At 41.0% G+C, this 18,355-nt stretch overlaps 3 protein-coding genes and 1 non-coding gene across 6 annotated transcripts; 2 read left to right on the forward strand and 2 right to left on the reverse strand.

The window, feature by feature from the left end:
* The first annotated feature begins 45 nt into the window (after positions 1 to 45).
* LOC133514680 (zona pellucida sperm-binding protein 4-like) lies at positions 46 to 4,445 on the forward strand. Its single transcript, XM_061846518.1, has 12 exons — positions 46 to 313; positions 384 to 508; positions 972 to 1,092; positions 1,168 to 1,302; positions 1,392 to 1,552; positions 1,701 to 1,780; positions 1,856 to 1,989; positions 2,055 to 2,238; positions 2,326 to 2,464; positions 2,565 to 2,634; positions 4,065 to 4,199; positions 4,277 to 4,445. Exons 1-12 carry the CDS (start codon positions 46 to 48, stop codon positions 4,426 to 4,428), a joined length of 1,704 nt encoding a protein of 567 aa, XP_061702502.1. The 3' UTR covers positions 4,429 to 4,445.
* A 342-nt stretch (positions 4,446 to 4,787) lies between these two features.
* On the reverse strand, positions 4,788 to 7,972 carry rrp7a (ribosomal RNA processing 7 homolog A). Of its 2 annotated transcripts, none has more exons than XM_061846519.1 (7): positions 7,840 to 7,972; positions 7,477 to 7,619; positions 6,167 to 6,292; positions 5,972 to 6,095; positions 5,755 to 5,852; positions 5,478 to 5,685; positions 4,788 to 5,382 (listed from the first exon to the last, which is right to left on the reverse strand). In XM_061846519.1, exons 1-7 carry the CDS (start codon positions 7,940 to 7,942, stop codon positions 5,297 to 5,299), a joined length of 888 nt encoding a protein of 295 aa, XP_061702503.1. In that variant the 5' UTR covers positions 7,943 to 7,972; the 3' UTR covers positions 4,788 to 5,296. The 2 variants fall into 2 exon arrangements, with proteins under 2 accessions (XP_061702503.1, XP_061702504.1); XM_061846520.1 differs by lacking the exon at positions 7,840 to 7,972 and adding an exon at positions 7,689 to 7,828.
* An 873-nt stretch (positions 7,973 to 8,845) lies between these two features.
* poldip3 (polymerase (DNA-directed), delta interacting protein 3) lies at positions 8,846 to 17,448 on the reverse strand. Of its 2 annotated transcripts, none has more exons than XM_061846325.1 (10): positions 17,427 to 17,448; positions 16,436 to 16,536; positions 14,855 to 15,285; positions 14,694 to 14,738; positions 14,464 to 14,541; positions 14,158 to 14,379; positions 13,104 to 13,181; positions 12,013 to 12,142; positions 11,763 to 11,829; positions 8,846 to 10,235 (listed from the first exon to the last, which is right to left on the reverse strand). In XM_061846325.1, exons 2-10 carry the CDS (start codon positions 16,530 to 16,532, stop codon positions 10,025 to 10,027), a joined length of 1,359 nt encoding a protein of 452 aa, XP_061702309.1. In that variant the 5' UTR covers positions 16,533 to 16,536; positions 17,427 to 17,448; the 3' UTR covers positions 8,846 to 10,024. The 2 variants fall into 2 exon arrangements, with proteins under 2 accessions (XP_061702309.1, XP_061702308.1); XM_061846324.1 differs by lacking the exon at positions 17,427 to 17,448 and adding an exon at positions 17,218 to 17,361 and having other exon boundaries at positions 8,847 to 10,235.
* Positions 17,449 to 17,750: 302 nt separating this feature from the next.
* On the forward strand, positions 17,751 to 17,904 carry LOC133515151 (U12 minor spliceosomal RNA). Its single transcript, XR_009798969.1, has one exon. It is a non-coding gene; the product is annotated as a U12 minor spliceosomal RNA (small nuclear RNA).
* Positions 17,905 to 18,355: the final 451 nt, after the last annotated feature.

Consider the following 18,355-nt stretch of genomic DNA (forward strand, 5'->3'; position numbering starts at 1 on the left):
CAAATCAATTAAAGCTAATTGGGCTGTCACGTGACTTCTGCCTGCATGCTTCAACTAGTGGGCCACATAGTTTGTGCAGAGCTAATGAAAGATAAACAAACGCACCCAAACGACAAAGAGATGAATTGTCATTTTGTAATATTTTCTTTGATTTCTATTATTTTCCTCTTCAACGTTCAACTCGGTCTGTGTACCGGAAAGGGTTCAACGCCATCTCAGAGGCAAAGGCTTGCCTTGCCCAGAGTCAGCTGCTCCCAAAGGGGAATAAAAGCCGTATTTGGCTCCCAGGTCAAAAGTAATATCCGTGTAAGAGGTGAGATTATGAGATATGGATAGTGTCAAATTGAGAAGGTACTACTCACCAGCCTTTGTTCTTCTGTCAGACAAGACAGGGGCAACACTTGCAGTCCCTCAGTCCGATAGCTTGTGTGGCGTCAAAATGGGTACGCAGAACAACCGGAGCCTCTTCTTCCTCGGCGCGTATGACAGCTGCTATGCTCAAATCAAGGTAACGCCATCTTGCACAATACCTTTGAATTCAAAATGCATTTCGAGAGTTCAAATCAGAACGTGAAACCATTACACATGATATGCGTCCATGAAACATGCTTGTACTTGCATACTTTTCTGCAGGCCAAATTTTTCCAGTGGCCTAGTTTCTATATTAAACATCTGTATTGTTACATTTGTAACATTAAAATTTGATGATTAAATTGGGGCGCTTGTTGGTTTTGAACTATATTAATCCAAATTATAAATGAAAATCATGAAATATTTTTACTTGGTCAATCTATGTAATGAGTCACAACTAGATGGAGTTTTCCATATTGTAAAAAAATGGACACTGTATCTGGGAATGTATGCTCAACTTCCCGATTTGATTGCGTTTATGGAATGAACCAGAAGTTAGCATGTGAGTTGGATGCTATGTATAACTTGGATGTGGTGATTTGATGACCTTTAACCCTTAGGATAATAAAGTGGTCATCCCGTTGCAAGTCCAGCTGGCAGGAGAGCTTGGCTGGTTCAGGGTAAACATCAGCTGTTCTCTGACAGTAAGACCCAAAGAGAGGACTGCACTCTCGTCAACGAGTGAGTAGATGAGCTGATTGAGGGCTCAGAACGTCCGAGTTAGTGGGAATTTGGCTTGAAATTCATCTATTCCAGAATTCCATGGAAGCTGTGCCATCCAAAAAGACTTCCGAGTGAAATGTGGGCGAGGAAAAATGTCTTCAGATTCTTGCTTCGATCAGGGATGCTGCTACAATACCACCGATTCGGAATGCTACTACAGACTCAACTGTAAGCTTTTTCAGAAATATTTTGCAATCTTGTCACAATTTGATTTTGTGTCACGAGCTTGCGCTTTTCTGTGCCGGCACCTTGTCCAGCCTGCTCTCTGGACGGACACTTTGTGTTTGCTGTAAAAACTACCGAGACGAAGCCGAGAACCCTCGCAGTCAAGGATCAGCCCCGCTGCCTCCCTTTGATCACTACCGCAGACACTGCCGTCTTTAAGATTCCCGTCACGGACTGCGGGGTTAAAACAAAGGTCATGCGCTTTCCTTGGCTGCAAATCTGTTTACCAGTTGCTGTGGCGATTGGAAGACTATGTTAAGAACACAGTTGATTCAGTTTTCCTTCACCATCAAAAAGTTGAGGTGTTAATTTATCTTAATGGCTCTACTACCTGCCTTCAGGTCAATGGACGTGTTGTAATCTATGAGTTAGAGGTGGAGGAGCTCCCCGATCCAATTCGAGCAAATCACTCTTCATTTCGGTAATTTATATCGCAACCTTTACATTGTACTACAGTCAGTGCTGACATTTTTTTTCCCCCATTTTTAACTCGAAGGCTCCAGATTGAGTGTGAATACGAAGCGTCCGCCGCGAGGCGTGCAGTAAATCTACGTTCCATGCGCGCAGTGACCAACCCGCCCCCTGTGGTCGCTCTGGGAACCATCAGAGTGCAGATGAGGATAGCCACGGGTAATAAAAACGTGGAGAGTTTGACACATCGGTGATCACCAACCCCTTTTTATTCCTCTGTCTAGATTCCTCCTTTACGTGTTACTTTCCTGAGGACCAGCTTCCACTGACATTGCCACTACGTGAAACCGTGTACGTGGAAATCGCCATTGCTCAACCATCACCAGATCCCGCACTTTCCCTGCACGTCAGGGATTGCTTCGCCTACCCCGCATCCCGACACTCTGTGTGGATGCTTCTCCACGACGGGTAAAGAACTGACACAGTTGAAAATTGGAGGAGGGGAATAATGCGTAGCATCTGATACAGTAATTTGAATTCCTTCTCCCCATAAAGATGTCCTAACCACCTGGATGACTCGGGAAGTTCGATCCCTGTGGACAGCCAGGGCAAAACGTACTCCCATTCCCAAGTCAGGAGATTTGATGTCAAGACCTTTGCCTTTGTGAAAAAAGGCCAGCCAAGTGTGGAGGAAGTAAGCCCTTCAAATACATAAGTTTATTTTAGTAAAGTACAAGACAAGTTATTGACTTCCTCGCACCCTTTTTTTTTTTTTTTTTTTGGTAACTTCTTAGATATATTTCTATTGTTGGGTGGAAATCTGCACAGAGGATGTTGACTGTGAACAACGCTGTGCCATCATTTGTAAGTACTATAAATCTGTCATGCATTTGGGATGATTATAATTCAGTGACCAGTGTGACGGTCTGAGAGCTCCCCTGTGCTGAAAAGTCCCCTTGTGATTAATGCGCAAGTGTCACTAATGGGAACTCTGGGTACGTAGAACATGCTTACTGGGAAATTCCACGCTCTCATAGTTCCTTCTTCTACATAGAGGGAGCTAACGTACGTTATATCCTAACCTAATCTTAAAACAAAAGTATACACATCTGTATGTTCGCTGTGTTCGTCTTTCCGAGATGTCCATAGCGAACATGAACATTCCGCGACAAGTTGTCAAATGGCACACGTTGATGCATGGATGTGGATGTTTCAAACTGGCTGGAAGTTTACAAAATATATGTCCATGCGCATTGATCACAAGAAGACCTTTCGGCGACAGGAGCGCTTAGATCATCACACCTGCTGTGAATTTTGGTGCCAGTCTCACCAGTTAAGACTTATCTGATGTAACTTTTAATACCACTAATAACTTCCAGTTACAGAAATACAACACAAAAAATGCTATAATTGTGCATAACTTGTGTTTATCTGGCTAGATATTACTTTATTCTATGCTGTACAACACTAGCAATGAAATAGCAGTTCAGAACATTCGCAGAGAAAAATGCTAATCTAAAAATAAGACTTGCTAATTTTCCTCTATAGTTGATCAAGGAAATTTAGTAGTCCATAATGTTTTTCAATACAAATTATTATCCATCCATTCATTATCTTTGCCGCTTATCCTCACGAGGGTCACGGGGAGTGCTGGAGCCTTCACCCAGCTGTCAACGGGCAAGAGGCGGAGTACACCCAGTTCTGCCAACCAATTGCAGGGGCACATAGAGACAAACAGCTGCACTCACAATCACACTTAGGGGCAATCTAGAGTGTCCAACTAATGTTGCATGTTTCTGGGGATGTGGGAGGAAACCAGAGTGCCCGGAGAAAACCCACGCAGGCATGGGAAGTAGATGCAAACTCCACACACGGAGGGCTTGGATTGAACCCGGGACCTCAGATCTGTGAGGCCAACGCTTTAGCAGCTGATCCACTCGTCCGCCTACCAATTATTGTATTATATTTGGACTTAAAATGAAAATGCTTTAAAATTTTTAATAAAGGGGAAAAAAAGGCTAAATCCCTTTTGGAATGTTTATCAAACAGCTATTCATATTTGCAACTTCCAGTCAACATTTTTGCAGTTTCAAAGTTCACCATGTCCATGCTGTCCCAAGTTTCTTCTGCCTGATAAGACTCCAATATGACAATCGAGATCTTAAATGCAGTTGACCTGCTTTTTATATACATTTTCTGCAAGGGTTAGGGAAAAACAAGCCTGTCGAGGCATTGTAAGTAGGATGTATGTTTTCAAATTCCGTGGTAAACTGTTCCTATTTCATCCCCATCAGCATCTGACGGGGAGAGACAGAAAAGAGGGGCTTCATCTAACACTCATCCCACCCAGCTGGTCTCATTAGGCCCTTTCATTCTGCGTCAGAATAACACAAAAATGGAGGATGATCCATGTGTTCAGCAGAACTTGAGTGAGTCCAGTTTGTCATGACAAGTCATTGTATAATGGCTAACTAAAATTGATTTAATAATGCTCTCTCTCCCTTAGTGTATAAGGCCACAATATTTACAGTCGCTGGCATCGGGACGATGACAACACTGCTGCTGCTGGTGATGGTGGTATTGTGTCTGAGCAACAGGAAGTGTCACAAACAAAAGGCAACACAAACTTCTGATGTCCAAGTCGAAGATGCAATATAATAAACTTTTCACCTCTACCCCAGGCTTTGTTTGATTTACTCCACTGTCCCCATTTAGTTATGTGGTATTTTTGATCAATATGCTGTTTATAAAGTCACTGACCTCATTTCACTGTAAGTAAAGCTCAGGATCAGGAATGCCTGCAACTGTGGAAGCATTTATGTGAGGGTCAGAGGTCATCTAAGAACACCTCTCAAAGGACTAACCTACATCCAATGTTGCTGACCACAGGGAAATTTCAGACTTTCTATAGTACATCAAGAGTGCGTCCACTTTACATATATAAAAAAATAAAATAACTCAATGATCAGCAGAGGTCTCCCTCTCCATGATTCATTTAAGTTAAAAAAAAAAAAAAAAAAGGTATCAATTCAGTTTTAATTATGTAGCACTCACGAAACTCTACACATTGAAATCGGGCAAAAGTGGGCAAGACAGACCCAAAAGGTACAGTTTGATGTAAATTACATATTCACATTCAAAACGTTGGAACCATAACCAGAGCAGTTACAGCAAAAGAACTGAACGCATCTAAATTATTCCACTCTCGACAGTTTCATCTTGGATTTAGGTAAACTGTACATGACGTTTTAAATTCTAAACTTTACTATGTGGCATGAACGTGAAAGGTTAGACATGATTGGAGCCGACTTGGAATGGATGGAATGACAGTTATGTAACAGTTACTTCAAAAGACACTTCCGCTGTACAAAAGCTTGTTCCTCATACCGCAAAAATGTATTTCTCAATGTAAAGTTATATAGTGGGAGTGTACAAGAGCAGAATGATCAGATATAAGCAATATCCAGATTTTTCAAAGGACAAAGCCGTGAACTGAGCACATACAAGTATGTACAAAGGTTGTTCTTTAATACGGTCTGAACTTTCTTTGAGCCCTTAGGAGCGCAATCCTCTGTTTGTCCTCCTGAAACTTTTTCCTGAGTTCAGCAATATCTGAAACAATATTGAAGAAAAAAAAAAATGAATGGCGCTGTACTCCTAAACCCCCACCCCACAGGCGCTCAATGATTTAAAAAAGATAAACTTACGTTCTTTCTGTGTGTTTTTATGTTGCCAAGAGTAGAAGTTCACAAGCTCTTTCCGCTTCCTCTTCCGCATCTCCTTCCGCAGAGTCTTCTGGTTAGCAGCCTCGCTGTGGGGACGTGCCTTGCTGCCCTTCTGCCCCCTGCTGACTTTCACCCATCCCTCCTCATCCTCTTTTTGCTGCTCTGCCTCCTGCTTCAGGCGTTCCTCTTCCTGAGACACAAGTAAATCTGCATTTGGGTCAAGCGACAGGCTTGTTACATAAAACAGAACAGTGCTTACTTTTTCTTTCATCGTGTCAAAGTCCTTCATGAAATTGTCGACTACATTTTGCAGTTTCTCCGGCTGGATAAAGGAGTCTTTATACTGTTGAATCCACTCTAAAATGCCAGACACAGGTCAGAGAATGAGGATTTAAAGAAAAAGAACAAAAAGGAATAGCTGCTTTCTTTCTTCCACAATGAAGACCCATTGTGGAGTCAATGTTGAAACAACTCACTTTGTACTCCAGTCTTAACGGTACGCTCTGGTGAGCAAACCACCAAAGGCACGTTATAGGGGTGTGATTTAGCTGCTGCAACACTGGTGGCCTTATGGAACACAACGTAACCAACTTTGAAGCCCTGAAAGAAAGAATTCAGAGAGGTCAGAAGAGGGGACATTGTAAAGCAACGTGGTAACACTTTTGCTCTACCTGTTTTTTAGCTGGCTTGAAAAACCTGGACAGCTTGGGCCCGGACTGATAGAATGAGCCCGGGTTATCACCCAACTCCACGGACTGAACAGAGCCAAAATGTGAGAACAATTCCTTGACGACATCCTAAATGACAAACAGACAGGGAGGGGAGAAATGGTGTCTTTCAGTGTATTTTGTATTGGATTTACATTACATGTTTCATTTTTTTTTTTTTTTTAGTTTCTCTCAAGTGGCTCCAAATTTCAGTTATGTTATGGAAGAGTTTAGACAACAAAAAAAAACCTAATCAGATACCCTCTATGATATCTGTCAATGCAGGTGCAGAATAAATGCTCAAATCTATATGCTCTGAAGGCATGCTTAATGTAATGAAAATAAAGTTGGCATGACAAACACCCATGTTTGCCTCCACAATCCTAAAAAAAAACACCCTCCAGTTCAGGGTGTCCCCTGCCTCCTGCCCGTTGACAGCTAGGATAGGCTCCAGCAACCCTCGTGAGGATAGGCGGCTAAGAAAATGGATGGATGGATATTCCTCAGTGTGTCAACTGGTGTCTCTTGGGCATGTTTTTGTGCGCTTTCTGTAACTAGGTAAGATTTCACAAGAAGCCACCGAAGCTATGTTTAGAAATAAAGTAGTAATAGGTGTCAAGGAAGTATTGTCACTCAAGACTAAGATCTTTCCATGTAGAAAAGAAGCCAACTTTATCCAGGGTTTGGACAAAATTCACAGTCTCATTATTACTTGACAATCGCTTTTGTTAAAGGTTGCAAAACAATGACATGCAAAGCAGCGTCCTTGCACTTCATGTGAATTTTTTTAGAAATCAAATAACTTGCAAGTCATTTATTTTAATGGTTAATGTAGTAAAATTACTTTCAAATATTAAAATATTTTAGGATCATACTTGGCAGTACAATATGAAACAGAGGTGTCAAACATGCTGCTTACATTTTGAAACAGTATCGGCTTGAGCCTCATGTCGATAACAGGTTACGAAATATTTATTTGTGACAGCTCTATTAAAGCCTTATTTTGATTCTGCAGAGTAACAAGTGACCGCTTGAAATGGAAGTACCAAAAAAATCCTACTGCAATTTCAGTAGCATGATTTTCGAATGAATATTTGTTTTTCCAGTGACTTCATCGACCGTTACTGCAAAGTAAATATGAGCGAAGAGTACTGTAGTTTTCTTTGTACACTTCCGTTTATGATAGATAGCACACCATTTATTTGAATAAAAACATCACTACTTTGACACCATTCTGATTTCACACACATCTCTCGGTGTTCATTCAGTTTTACCTCAGCGCAGTAAGGTGGGACGTTGAGGACGAACAACGTCCTGTCGAACGGCCGGTGGGACTTTGCTTCTGCCCGAACTTTGTGCTCCTTCACATACAGTTTGTGCTCAGAATTTGCGTCTGCGTTGAACTTTAACGACAATACTGCAAAAATAATAATAATAAAAAATATTTGTGGAAACGATCATAGCAACAGTATAATCATAGTTTTACGTGTTTTTCTCCTCCGCGGGGAGTACATCCTCGTGACATTGAGCGGACGACAAATTAAATATTTAGTCCATCGTTTAAATGACAAAAACATTGGTGTAGTTTATAAATTACAGACTCAACAAGCTGAAACACACCAGTATTGCTTAAATACCTGAAAATCCTCCAGGTATAACACAAGGCGTGTTTTTAACATGACTGCGCTTGGACGGAGCCATCTTGTTGTGCCCTTTTACACCGGAAGTAAAAGTAAACATTCCCTTCCGTTCTAAATTCTGTCGTTTTATTTTTTAGTACTTTAAAACTCAATAAAAAATGAATTGATTAATAATTAGCAGCCGAAATGTATTAATTGTGTGGTATTCAATAAGAAATTTTAAGATGCAACATTATTCTTCATTTGAATTACTGTATTTCCCTCCAACATCTGCAGCCCACGAACCCCAGTTCATTGTCGTTTTCCGACGCTTGGCATCTCTAAACCACACGCTTTCGCCCTCCACTGGCCAGCATGAGTACTGTCCTTGTTGGTGACTAATAATCCAAAACAAATGCATATAAAGTACCAGCATTTTTAAAAATTTATCTCACCCTATATTCTATTTTTGTTTCAGAAGAGAAAATTGAAAATGAAACCTTTATTCAACTTTTTCTTAATCGTTTCTTTTTTTTTTTGTATTTTAAAATGTTAACCAAATAAGTTGCCGATTTTCTATTTTTGTCTGTCCAAATGTTACATTTTCAAAGGAGACACGCACCGTATGAAACCCGTTTTTGGCCATTAATATAAAACAATCACATGGAAAACAGTAACCACATCCTTGCACTCCTGTATTTAAACTTTCACATTCAATTATCCTTGTATTATTATTGCGTCGTAGTTTAGAGCTGCTTCGAAGTACACCCCATCATTGTTTGGGCTGTTGGTCCTCTTGTAGATAAATATTGTGCATTTGCACAAAAACGATGAGTCAGATACTGTACCGCAATCATTTTTAAAACATGACTTTTGGTACATTTGTAATGGTAATCACCTGGATTATGGGTCAGTCAATTCAGTGGAGGCCTAGTGGAGTAAAACTTTAAAAGGCTTTTTTTTTGTTAAAAAAATAAAAGAGAACAAGCTTCATTGTGCTTATGTATAACGTGTAATGACAGAAACTTTCTTGATGCAAAGAACTGCGGCACCTTTAATAAAGATTTTTCAGCAAAATCAACTCAATTCATAGAAATAATGAATTTCTCATGGCGCTGTAGAACCCAACATTGTATAGATGTGTCCTTCTCCTCTACTTGCTCGATATGAATCAGGAGTGTACAAATGCTCCCGATAACTCTTCCCCGAACCACCACAAATCGGAAAGCTACTTTGCCTTGTACAGTACTTTTTTTTTTTTTTAATCTCGTGTTGGTGCACGTAGCAATAACATTTGTAGCCCACCCATTCCCACTAACACGAAGGCCATCGAACATTTCCCTTAAACTGCAAAGTTGATTGTTTCATCTTGCAATAACTTATTATGTAATACAACTTAAGGACGGGTGATGTACAGAGACCACTTCAAATAGGGAACTAAACTCACAGGAAAAGAATATGGAAAAACAAGTCTTGGACAATTTCTACAAAGCTACATTTTAATGACAATATCTGACCTCTAGTTGTTGTTTTTTTTCTAATTGACAAATCAAAAACAAGTCATTTACAGTAAAAAATAAAACGAGTAACATACTGAAGGGGAAAAAATTAAAGCAAGTCAAACATCAAAAATGATGAATGTCACAATTAACAAAAAAAATTACTGAGTGAAATTGGTTTACAGAAAAGAAAAAAATAAACTTTGGATTTGGACTATCCCTCGGGTGATTTCATTTGCCTAAAATACTCCTCATCAGGTGTACAGTAAGGGAAGACAACCTTTTTGTCTCATGGAATAAAATTGTTTGGATGCTTGTATTTTCTGATGAAACTATAAACTGATCACACGTACACAGCTCAAAATAGGATAAAAGATGTCATAAATGAACTGCTGTATGAATGGATCAAACAGATTGGTGCAACTTGTAGCATTACGTACACTACCAATTTTGTTGGTTTTGGAGGAAACAAAAAATCTTGTTTCATCTGGTCTACCTTGGGAGAACATGGAACACGGAAGATTTAAAAAAAACAAAAAAACAAACAAAAAAAAAAACAGATGGTCCTTATGACTGAGTAGCTATGAATATGTAAAATCGCGTGTGTATGTGTGTCTGTGTGGTGGTGGTGAATGGAGGCCTGGTGTCCAGATGAAAACCACCAGGATGTATCGCAATGTTTAACAAGAGCTATGAGAGACAACCTATATTTTGATGCGGAAGGCAGTGGCCTGTGAGCTCGGGGACTCTGTGTTCGAGGACTGAGCGGTGGACTTAAACAGAGCTTTCAGGATCGTCTGAGGGTCCACCTCAGGGGTTGGCTGGGAGGTTCTCTGGCTTGCAGAGCGTGACAAGGAGGGAGGAAGACCGTCTTTCTTGGCCCCGCTGCCCGCCCCCGGGGTGTCGCTGAGCCGCCTGAAGAGGTAAGGCAAACCATTTCAGGGAACATTTTCAAATTTCATGTTGCATTAATAATATTTAACTAATATTCAATATGGCTCAGCTGGTAAAGCGTTGGCCTCAGCGTTCTAAGGTCCCCGGTTCGATCCCGGACCCGCCTGTGTGGAGTTTGCATGTTCTCCCCGTATCTGAGTGGGTTTTCCCCGGGCACTCCAGTTTCCTCCCACATTCCAAAAACATGTAACATTTATTGGACACTCTAAATTGCCCCTAGGTGTGATTGTGAGTGCAGGTGTTTGTCTCTATGTGCCCTGTGATTGACTGGCAACTAGTTCAGGGTGTGCCCTGCCTCCTGGCCAATGATAGCTGGGATGGACTCCACCATTCCCCACGACCCCTGTGAGGATAAGTGGCAAGGAAAATGGATGGATGGATAATATTCAAAGTCACCTTTTCTAGTCATTTTAATGAAGGACAAATTAAATGCAGTGCAACTACTACCCCCCCCCAAAAAAAAAAAAAAAAAAAAAACATGAATAGAGTGAAGCTTTAACCCCAACATCTGGGTGAATGCTTTTGGGTTTTTGGGGGGGTAAAGGAGCATTAAAATACGCAGATATTTGCTCATTTACATAAAGGTACAACGTCTGCAATTTAAAGTAACCCCCCGCAGTTGAAAGCTATTTTCCAGCCAAACTAAAAAAATTATTTTTTGTTTTGTTCCAGGGCTCCTACTGCATCATAAAATTTGCGAAGTCACGAAGAACAACTGTGGTAACTCCAACTGGACATATTCAACAATCCTTTTAAAACTGATTATGGGGCACTTTCACATCTCTAGTTTGCTTTGTCTTTTGCAAATCAGTGGATGGGTTAATAATGTCTGCTTTCCCCAGTTCAGTCCCTCTCCTGAAATTTAAAACTTACTAAACAACAGATTAGAAATGATCCACAAAGCTAAAAATATACAGTTTGTTATATAGAGCCGTTTTATTAACTCAAAATTTAAACTGGTTAGCTAATGTAATGCCTAACAGTCGTCAGACCTACATCTCACCAGTGTTAGAAGTCAGGACTGACTAGGCCACCCAGTCAGAGCAGCAAGTTGAATACTGTGCCCTCAAAGAGTGAGACACACTTGCTACCCATGATAAGCGATATGTGACAATGACAGCTACGATCTGCTGGTCACAAGGCTAAAAGCGATGAGCGGCGGGAACGTAAGAGTTGTGGAATATGCCACAGACCCACCAATCCACAACCAAACTCCAATAAAGCACAAGAAGAATCTAGTAGTTGATGGACAAATGATACAGAGACGTTGGAGCCTGTGTCACTCTTCCTGAAGCAGTTATTTGAAACACTGTCTCAGAGTTTGTATCAAACCACCCATGTCAAAGCTTCGAACGTCATCACTGTTTAACTTTGCACTTAAATTCCTTCAAAATCTTTTGAAGCTTCACATAATTAAGCATACAGCGTAGTATATAGTTGTAGGTAATGAATGCTAATTAAAGAAGAAACCGCATTAAGCTAACTTACAAGAGAATGGGCTGATCAGAAGTGATGACATTTCCCTGAATATGAATGTTACACTTCATGGGCTGACCTGTGAGTGAACAACAAAGACAAAAGCAACATCGATGTTAAGTCCCTCATACAGCACACATACCCAGATGTCCCCTAAATGGTCACATAAATGTCCTCAAGTTTGGATTAATTTAAATGCAAGAAAATCATCAAGCATTGGCGCAAAGCTTAAATGTAATGGGTGTGTTTGCAAAATACTCACCATCCAGGCAGCGGTTGTTGTACTTCCTGTATGCACTCACAGCATCCTCTTTGCGGACAAACACCACTTCAGCTACGCCTACCTTGATCAGGCGCGCTCGTTTCAAGGCACCGCACACGCAAAAAAGCTCCTGAATAAATTGACAATACAAAATACACAATGAGTCACCACATGTAGAACAGTGCTTGGAATAAACATTGAACCTGAGACTATGACAGGATTTACAATGCATGTCCAAGGGAACAATTTAGATTTAAAGGTGATACCACATATGCATGCCACAGACGGGCTTGGTACGGGGTTGCATCTGGCCATTGCCACCAGATACCTCTCCTGACGCTGGCCTGTCCGCTCCTGATTCATTTTAAATGACAATTGTGAGCTGTCAACCCATCTGGACTGCTGGTTGGCAGGCCAGCTAGTCTGCACCTACCGTGCAGAGAGTCCTTTAAGCCAGTCAACTTCTGCAGGTGCAAATCACCTACAGCTTCCCTTTTACACATAACCTTATCACTATCAGTGCTGCTACAGTTGTCACAGAAATAAAAGTTAAAGTCGTTATCCCGAGTGACATCACATATGATCGTCTAAAAATAACGAGGGGGTGTGTTTGTGTGGCCTGGTCAATACTGCTAACTGCAAAGATTGCTTGCAAAAAAAAAAAAAAAAAAAAAAAAAAAAAAAAAAAAATGGTGCTAACAACTGCAAAAGTTAATGTATTGTAAGTGTACATGTCTCACTGGGCAGTGATAAAAAAGAAGGCATAAATAATACACATACTCAAGTAGGCCAGAGCTGACTTTTCAACTGATTCATATTAGGCTACCTTTCGCATTACTCCAGCAGCTGACAGTCATCATTTTCCTAAATCAATGTTCAACACATATCTTAGAACTAGATTTAAATGTGCCTATCTATCCACCTATGCTATGAAGAGACTTGATTCTGTTCTGAGTATTTCCACACAGATTTAGCCCTTCACGCTGCCATGACGCATACCCAAATTGTCCCACTTAAATTTAAAAATGGAAACATGTCACTTGAACCATGTGTGTAAATACTGCCTCAATCTTCACTTGTGATTTACTCACCACAATGTCTTCTTCGGTGACACGAGGATGCAAGTTATTCACCGTTATTTTTGTTCCTTCCAAAGGACTGAAAACGGGCTACGAAGGATGAGAACAGAAGATCCAATGATTACTGATATTAACTAGCAACAGCAACTTACACGACTATTGACAAGAATTTTTTCAGTATTTCGACTTCACTCTTTTATGATTTCCAAATGTTTGCTGTTATTTCCCTTTGTCTTCAAGGGAAGGGAAGGGATTACTAACGAAATCTGTCTTGGAAACATGAACGACATTGAGATTGTCGTGACGACAGCACACAGAGGATGCCAGAAGGATGCTTCCAGGAGTGCGTGTAATTGTGGCAGAGTGTTTTTGACTACATGAGGGTGACTTCTAGTGGGAAAATTTATATTCCAGATTTGAAATACATCTATTGCAACTGGTCCTGAAGCTTTTATGACACACCTTGTATACAAAAGTAGCATCTAATGATATATAATTTTTCAAGAGGGAAATTCTACAACTTAAGAGGTCAGAAAATTGCGGCACGCTGCACAACTGCTGAGCACGTCTGCTTTAGACCTCTGAGGACATTGCTTGCATGTTCCCCCCGTGCCTGCGTGGGTTTTCCTCGGGTCTCTGGCTTCCTACTACATCCCAAAAACATGCATGGTAGGTTGAGACTCTACACTGCCCATAGGTGTGAATATGGGAGCAAATTATTGATTATATGTGCCATACGATTGGCTGGTGCCCACCCAAGAACAGCTAGAATGGGCTCCAGGCACCCACAACCCGAGGGAGGATAAGCGGAAAGGAAGACGGATGGATGGACGGACAGCGAAGTACAGTCTGTTACAAAATTATATCACCATCTACGGTCTTGGGACACATTTTACAGGATTTGTAATGTTTTGCTGCTATTCTGTTAATTAAACTTTTATAGGGGGCAGACAAAACAAAATTCCCATATTTTTCGTTATCTTGTAAATATAACCCGATGCTGGTTAAACCAGATGCTAACACAAAATACTCTGCCTTCACATGATGGTCCAGAAAGGTTGTTAACCTGAGGAGGAGGAGGTGGTGCCGGGCTGGGTTGAGTTGAACTGTGCTGGAGAGTCCTAGAAACAGGCTTCAATGCTGCGGTGGCAGGCCGAGGGGCTGGCGTGCTGGTGGTGGGCCGAGTGGGGGCAATGGGGACAGGAGGACGAGGGGCTGAGTAAGCATCATTTTTAACAACCTTAGTTATTGGGGCTGACATGGAGAAGGGGGAACCTACTGGACCATCCTGTTAAAGGATTACAATGGAAAACTTTAAATGTGCCTGAGATGGAATAATAAAACATGGCTATTTTGATGTTTCAACTCTTACCCGTGATTGTAGTATTTTGTTAGAAGTCGTGATTTTCATTTGTTTACTTGGGGTGCAATCATGATCATTTGAGACGGGCTGTGTGAGAAGAGAAAAAAAAAAATTGTTTCACATTACAGTGATCATACAAGGGAGACTACTTGACACATATAAACAGAAAAACATCATGGAAATAATAATAATGAATAAAAAAGAAATACTAAAATAATAAGCAAATGGAAAATATCTACCTGTGAATGCAGACGCATTCCACCTAGAACCCCAACTGGACGTTGCTGTGTTTATTTAAAAAAAAAAAAAAAAAAGTTTGGAGATTTGGTTTAACTTTACTCAGAAAAATCTGGACTACAATGTATGCAGTGCAATACTATACAAAGCCTTTTCGTCTCACCTGAATGGTCTTGGTTATTTTCAGAGGCAATAGAGTGGATGCCTGGCTTTGCGGTCCACTACTCATGCTCCTCTTCAGGCTCAGCCTGTCACGAGCATCTGTCATTCTATTGTTAAGATGGCTGACAGCGTCGCCCCTACCAGTCAGTCCTTGTATGTTTGAGGCAAACAGTCTCGTGTTAACACCTGCAAAGTTGTTGGTCGCGTGAATCTTAATCTGTGGCACAAGGGGGCGGCTCTGCAGTTGGTGTGTCACGCCTGTCTTATGTGACATCTGGACAGGCACACTTAACACATTCTGTTGCTGTTTCCGGGAGTTGATCATCTGACGAGCATCCTGGACTGCTCCTGCTGCTGCTCCACCCCGGCCACGGATTTTAAAGCGAGCATCTTTCTGAACCAACTTCTCTCTAGCATCTTGCAATGGAAAACCTGACAAGACATGACCAAAACACAGGCTACGGTGTCAATATGAAGAAACACTAATGGAAAAACGTACATTACTGTACAAAGTCTTAAGAGACTAATTACCCTTTCAATAGCAATCATTTTCACATAGCAATACAGTAATAGGACAAGTTGTTACAATTAGACTGATGGGGAACTAACTGTTGAATTCTTTTTGCCTTAAGTGTCCATTCATCCATCCATTTTCTGAGCCGCTTATCCTCACGAAGGCCGTGGGAGGGCTGGAGCCTATCCCAGCTATCATAGGGCAGGAGGCGTGGTACACCCTGAACTGGTCTCCACCCAATCGCAGGACATAGAGACGGACAACAGTCACACTCACAATCACACCTAGGGACAATTTGGAGTCTCCAATTAATTAATGTTTTTGGGATGTGGGGTGTAAACCGGAGTCCCCGGAGAAAACCCACGCAGGCATGGGTAGAACATGCAACCTACACACAGGCAATTGAACCCCGGTCCTCGGAAGTGTGAGGCCAACGTTCAACAGGTGCTCCACCGTGCCGCCCCATAGGCATATGTATATATTATGTATGAATGAATGAATATATGAATAAATATATAAATAAATGACCACAATTGTTTCTGAAATTGCTTGTTAATTTCAATGCCTGGTGCCACAATCTATACACTACCTGAAGAATACAATGAAGATGGCAAAAATTCTATTTAATTACATAGTGCTTTATGTTGCCTCAGCTTCACTTTATTTCCAGGGATTTTGGCAATGGTTGCTATCCAGAAAAGTGTGGAAAATGGTTAGATGTCAGCTCTCAAATTCTCTCTTATGAGCTAATATTTGTTGGCAACATTATATTTGCCCAAACTGATGTACTTTTAGCTTTAACAGCTAAAAATAAACAAGAAAAAGAAGAAATAGGCGTGGCACAGAAGGCTGGGAAAGTGCTTTTCACAACAGGTGAATGAAATCTCGTGGGAAAACTCATATTCAATATTTGAAATACAGCTTTTGTGATTGGCCCTGGACCTTTTCTGACAAACCTTGTCTATAAAACACCATACAAATCCCATCTTTATAATGGACTGTGAAACAAATAATGATAAACGGAGTTCAATATTCAATTTTGTAAAGTGAATACTGTAACACCCTTACCCGATCCTCCTCCAAGTCGCTGCCGAGCATCATTCATGCCAATCCTTTGACGGGCATCAAAAGTCTTACCAACACCTCCTGCACCCCGCCCAAACATGGTACTAGAGTAAAATATAGTAAAACAAGTTTGTAAAAGTATTCATATTATAATAACGGCGTAACTGCCTTTGAGTTATTTATCAAATCACAGTGAACAAAGGTAACTAGTACGACACTTTACGGTGGTCAAATGTAAAATGATGAGCTTTCCTTGTCAACTGGAGCAAGTGAACTGTTCAAACAAAGTCATGGATTTCTCTGCATTTCTTTATTCAAGTCGGTGTGTAAAAGAACAAATGCAATGCATTTTCTTAGCAAAGGTAAATTTTCCGACGACTATACAACACGCTACCACCGAGAAAGGCTCCGTAGCTGCTAAAAGTAGCCCGTCCATTGACATAACAGGCGCGAGACAAAACTCGCTGGCTCTCGCTATCAAAACCTGTCATACGATTAGCGCAACGAAACAGATACCTCTACCAACACGTATCATTGGTTGGTTAAAGCGTAAAGCAATTGCACTCAAAATTGAACGAAAATACAAATCGAATGCGAGTGGCCTAAGATCCAGCTAATGCTACTGCGCCTAGAGCTGGTGGAGCTGAGCAAGCTACAGCTTGGTTACGATTAGCCAGCAAGCCCGCAAACACGTCTACTTTATCTACCAAAAGTTTAACTAAGGTGAAAGTGTCTAAAACTATCAAGCATCAACTAAACGTAAAGTAATTCAGCAGTCATGTTACCGTTTATTAACGTTTATTCCGCGTTGTCGTATCACTTCATCCAAAGACACGTCCGCCATTTTGCAACGTTTCTGTGAACTGCGCATGCACGGTTTACGTAGTTACGGACACTCCGTTGGTTCACAATGTTTGCTGATTAATTTCAGGTTGGTGTTTTGAATCAACGCAGAAGTGCACTTTTATTCAGCAAGTACAATAAATATACTCACCTAAACTATATATTACAATTACTGACAACTATATGCTATATCATTTACATAGTCACACTTAAAATCGATAGTTCCCGAATCGTGGATAGATCCTGCTTCCCATGAGCCTTTGCGCAAATTATAAATAAATTTATACTGAATCTCTTCCTTAACTGTGAACATAAGGAAATGAAAAACAGTTAATAATCGCGGTGTTGTATTTAACGTAGTCTAATGGAACATAACCATTTTTATACACTATGCCATCCCGTCGACAGTGTACGACTCTGACTGAGGCATCACAGTCACTGTGGATATTGACAGGCTCTCGACGGTGTGCCGGTTATGCCTTAAACTGATGAGTAAGGAAAATAACGACGCGGGGTGACGCCCGTGTCCTCGTATCAATTGCGAGAAGAATTTTTGAAAGGGGAAAGGTCTGCCTGCGGAAGTGACTTGCCTACTTTGCGAGATGCTTCGCGGGACTTGGATCTTCCCTGCCCCACCTAAAGTGTAAAATAAAACAACAGCTGACAAATACCAAATCAACAATTTCAATACTCTTTCCCTCATGTAACTTATTTGTGACGCACTTCATTCAACATCTGTGCAATATGACGGAAAGTTAAGACTCACCGTTGAACATTTCAAACTACAGTAATGAACATCATTCGCGTTCAGAGGAGCAGCGAGTGCGAGGCGCTCCCAACGGATTGAGTGAGAACTAAACCCATGATGCAACTATATCGTGATTTTTGTTTGTTCTATTGTGTTACCAAACGGACGATGAATATTAGTTAAGGGAAAAGCAGTGGATGTGTCTCTATGGCGAGGCACCATGTAAATAGTTCCACTCCCGTCTCTCTTTCACACACAATTATAGGTGCCGTTTAATTATTTTGCATTCATGTCATCTTTACGTTTGACCACCCTGTACGACACCACCTCGT

This window comes from Syngnathoides biaculeatus, chromosome 16 (genome assembly GCF_019802595.1).
Source record: "Syngnathoides biaculeatus isolate LvHL_M chromosome 16, ASM1980259v1, whole genome shotgun sequence".
Classification (NCBI taxonomy): Eukaryota; Metazoa; Chordata; class Actinopteri; order Syngnathiformes; family Syngnathidae; genus Syngnathoides; species Syngnathoides biaculeatus.